The sequence below is a fragment of the Lytechinus variegatus genome, chromosome 19 (genome assembly GCF_018143015.1).
Source record: "Lytechinus variegatus isolate NC3 chromosome 19, Lvar_3.0, whole genome shotgun sequence".
Lineage (NCBI taxonomy): Eukaryota > Metazoa > Echinodermata > Echinoidea > Temnopleuroida > Toxopneustidae > Lytechinus > Lytechinus variegatus.
This window is the reverse complement of record NC_054758.1, coordinates 18129702-18132774: the sequence shown is the minus strand read 5'-3', so window position 1 is coordinate 18132774 and position 3073 is coordinate 18129702. Positions and strand designations below refer to the sequence as shown.

Here is a 3073-nt window from a genome sequence, read left to right as displayed (position 1 = left end):
TTTTAATATGACCCGAAAGACCCCACAGTGCGCTCGTGAATATTCATGATGAGCTACCACTAGTCGGGGTTAGCAATAACAATTTGGCATGTGTGAAAGGGAAAAAATAGTAGGGGGAGACCGGGTCTAGTTGTTACAATTTTCATATTTTCAGGTCTGTACAAAAAATGAATAGAGGAATCGACTTCATTTTTGCTTTGAGGATACCTTATTTCCTCCTTTAATTAAAAACAGTACAAACTTTGGGAGTCCAGATAATATAAACAAGATATTACGTAATCAATAAACACAAAATTTTGTAACAACTTTCCCCGATGTTGGGGGAAGTTGTTACAGCACATGGGGTACTTTGTTACACCGTAGAAAGTCAACTCAAATCGGGTAATGCAGATCTGACTTGTTAGGTAATTCTTAATATTAACCTGTCTGGGTGTGCATGTTAGCCTATGCTGGGGTGTGTGGATGTGTTGGGTGTGTGTGTGTGTGTGTGTATGCACGCTTGTGAATTTTGTGGGGTTTCTTATTTTATAATTATAGGATACACATTAATACTAACATGGTTATTACTTTCAGATTTACATTAAAATTGATCATGGATAAATGGAATTAATTTGTTTAACCATTTACTAAACAAAGCAAACTTACTTCCAAAAGAAGCATAAAAGTACATGACATGAGTACCGAACAGTGATTCAAAATATGTATGCAACATAATTCTTGAAAACTCACAAGAAAGTCAATGATTTCATTTATTTAAGAGTGTAACTTGTAAAATCTGGATAAGCTCAATTAATCAATTTATGTCAGCATATACAATAATTTTCATTATCCAGATATTCAAAAATGAATTTAAATGGGCTTTGAATACAGAATAAGAACAGAAAATGTTATGCAATGATGAATGTTCATGATTACAAAGGTTGACATCTAACACTCCCAACAGTGGTTTATCTTAAATGATTAACTCCAATTTTGATCCCATAACCTGCTCCTACACACATTTTCATTTTGCACTCTTTCCAAATCAGACAAAGTATTCGTGATACTTATGAAAAGTAAGCGTATTTAATCGCTGTCGCTGGACTCCCTCAAACTACTGCCACAAATATCACAGATGTATGCAGTCCCAGATCTTCCAGGGGTGCACTCATCGTGGGACCATCCACTGCACTTCACACATTTAATCCACGGTTCACCAGGTGCGGAATTCGAGTAAAAGTCCCCACAAACCAAGCACTCACAGACGGCAGACTCTGCAAAGTTCTTCTTCACCCTTTTTTTAGTTGGCTTGTTTTGGCCTGCTTCTTCTGCTGTTGTTCTTGTTCCAGCTTCTCTTTCTCTGGTGTGCTGGTAAGAATGGCTGACATCCGCTTTCGTCTACCACCTCGTGCCTGCTTCCTTGGACCTGCTTTAGGGAAAGGCGCGATGACTTCAGGAGACTTGGTGATTGTCGTCATTCTAGGTGCATCTCTGCTTGGTCCTGGCTGCATGCTATGTTGATCCTGCAGCATAGGAGAACCTACATTTTGCTCTGTATGTGGGTGTGACTCATCTTGACGGACCTCATCTGGGTGGACGAGTTCTGGTTCCTCTGGAACAACTTCAGCAGGTTCATCTGAAGTTACCTCAGCTGGTTCAGCTTGGGTGGCCTCATGTGGGCGATCAGTTACATAGTTTGGAAGGAACTCGCTTTCATCGAAAATGTTGCGGTCGAATGGCGCAATTCCTGTGCATTGGAACCCCTTAGGGATGTTGGTCGCAGTTGCAGCCCGCGGAAGAGCTTCCTTCACTATTGCTGGAATGTCATAAATGGTCATTGTCTTCCCCGGATGAGACTTCATCCATCCATCACTGGCCTCATTGACGAATTTCTTGAATGGGCCAAACACGCTTCGATCAAGCGGTTGAAGCTTGTGGGAGCAGTGAGGTGGGAAAGAGACAAGCACTATACCATGGTCGCGGCAGAAATTTATGACAGAAAGTGCAACATGAGACTCGTGATTATCCAGCAGCAGCAACACTGGATGATCCTTGGTGCACCTGGTCACTTCCTGAAAGTGTTTGAGGAACTTTAGGAAGTCATCTTCCTTCATCCAACCACTCGGATTAGCAGAACCACAGAATCCAGGTGGGCCGTTAGCTATGAAATGCTCTCGAAAGTTCACTCGAGGGAAGACAAGCATTGGAGGTATGCTGTTTCCGCTTGCACTCACAGCAAAACAGACAGTCACAAGCGTCCCACGCTCTGCGCTTGTGACAGCTCCAACTTGTTTGACACCTTTTTGGGCTATGATCTTTCTCGGCTGCTGAACTGTGGTGACCCCGGTCTCGTCACAGTTGTATATGTCATTGACTGCAAACTTATACTTGTCAAGAACGGCTCCCAAGTTGTCGAAGAAGGTGTCAACATTTGCCTTATTGAAGCTTGTGGCTCTGCTTAGGCTGGTTCCTTCTGGTGTCCTAATGGAAAGCTGTGGGTGCCTTTTCAAGAATTTTGCACACCATTCTACACCTGCTGTTTTGTTTTCATGCCACGTTTTGGGGCAGTTGATACTATTCTGGAGAGCGAATTGAAAACTTAATTTCCTGAATTCTTTAGTAGTCAGTCCATAATAAATCTGCGAGGCGAAGATCACGTAGTTCACTAACATATCTTCCTCTTCAGGGTTGAATACCATACGTGGCTTCGCATAACCAGTTGTTGGAGTTTGTCCTCCTTGCGTATCTTAGAGCAATACCTCTGCAAAGTCATGAAGTTTACCTGCATAGAGTGAAAATAAAATGGGAAAGAAAATCATAACTTTCAAATCAGGTGCTATGCTTATATAATTCATATTCATGAGACTAGTGATATATAGGCATACCTTTCGACTAAAATTAAAATATAATTTATACTGATCATTTATGAGTTAAGATTTTATAAATCAAATAACAATGAAGTATACATTTACAAGAAATATTTCGAAGCAGTCAGCTCTACTCCATATGCTGGATCATTAATCCAGCATGGAGGACCCTTCCACGGCGCTGTAAAGAAATGCTTTGATAAGCTTCTCTAATTCGCTGTATCTAT

The 3073-nt window shown here is 41.2% G+C and overlaps 1 protein-coding gene across 1 annotated transcript; it reads right to left on the bottom strand.

Annotated features, from left to right (window-relative positions):
* Positions 1–1268: 1268 nt before the first annotated feature.
* On the bottom strand, positions 1269–2678 carry LOC121406317. Its single transcript, XM_041597330.1, has one exon. The coding sequence runs from the start codon at positions 2676–2678 to the stop codon at positions 1269–1271; it is 1410 nt and encodes a 469-aa protein (XP_041453264.1).
* Between the last annotated feature and the right edge of the window lie 395 nt (positions 2679–3073).

Coding starts and splice junctions, on each gene's coding strand:
- LOC121406317 (XM_041597330.1), bottom strand. CDS start 2,678: ATGGTATTCAACCCTGAAGAGGAAGATATGTTAGTGAACTACGTGATC.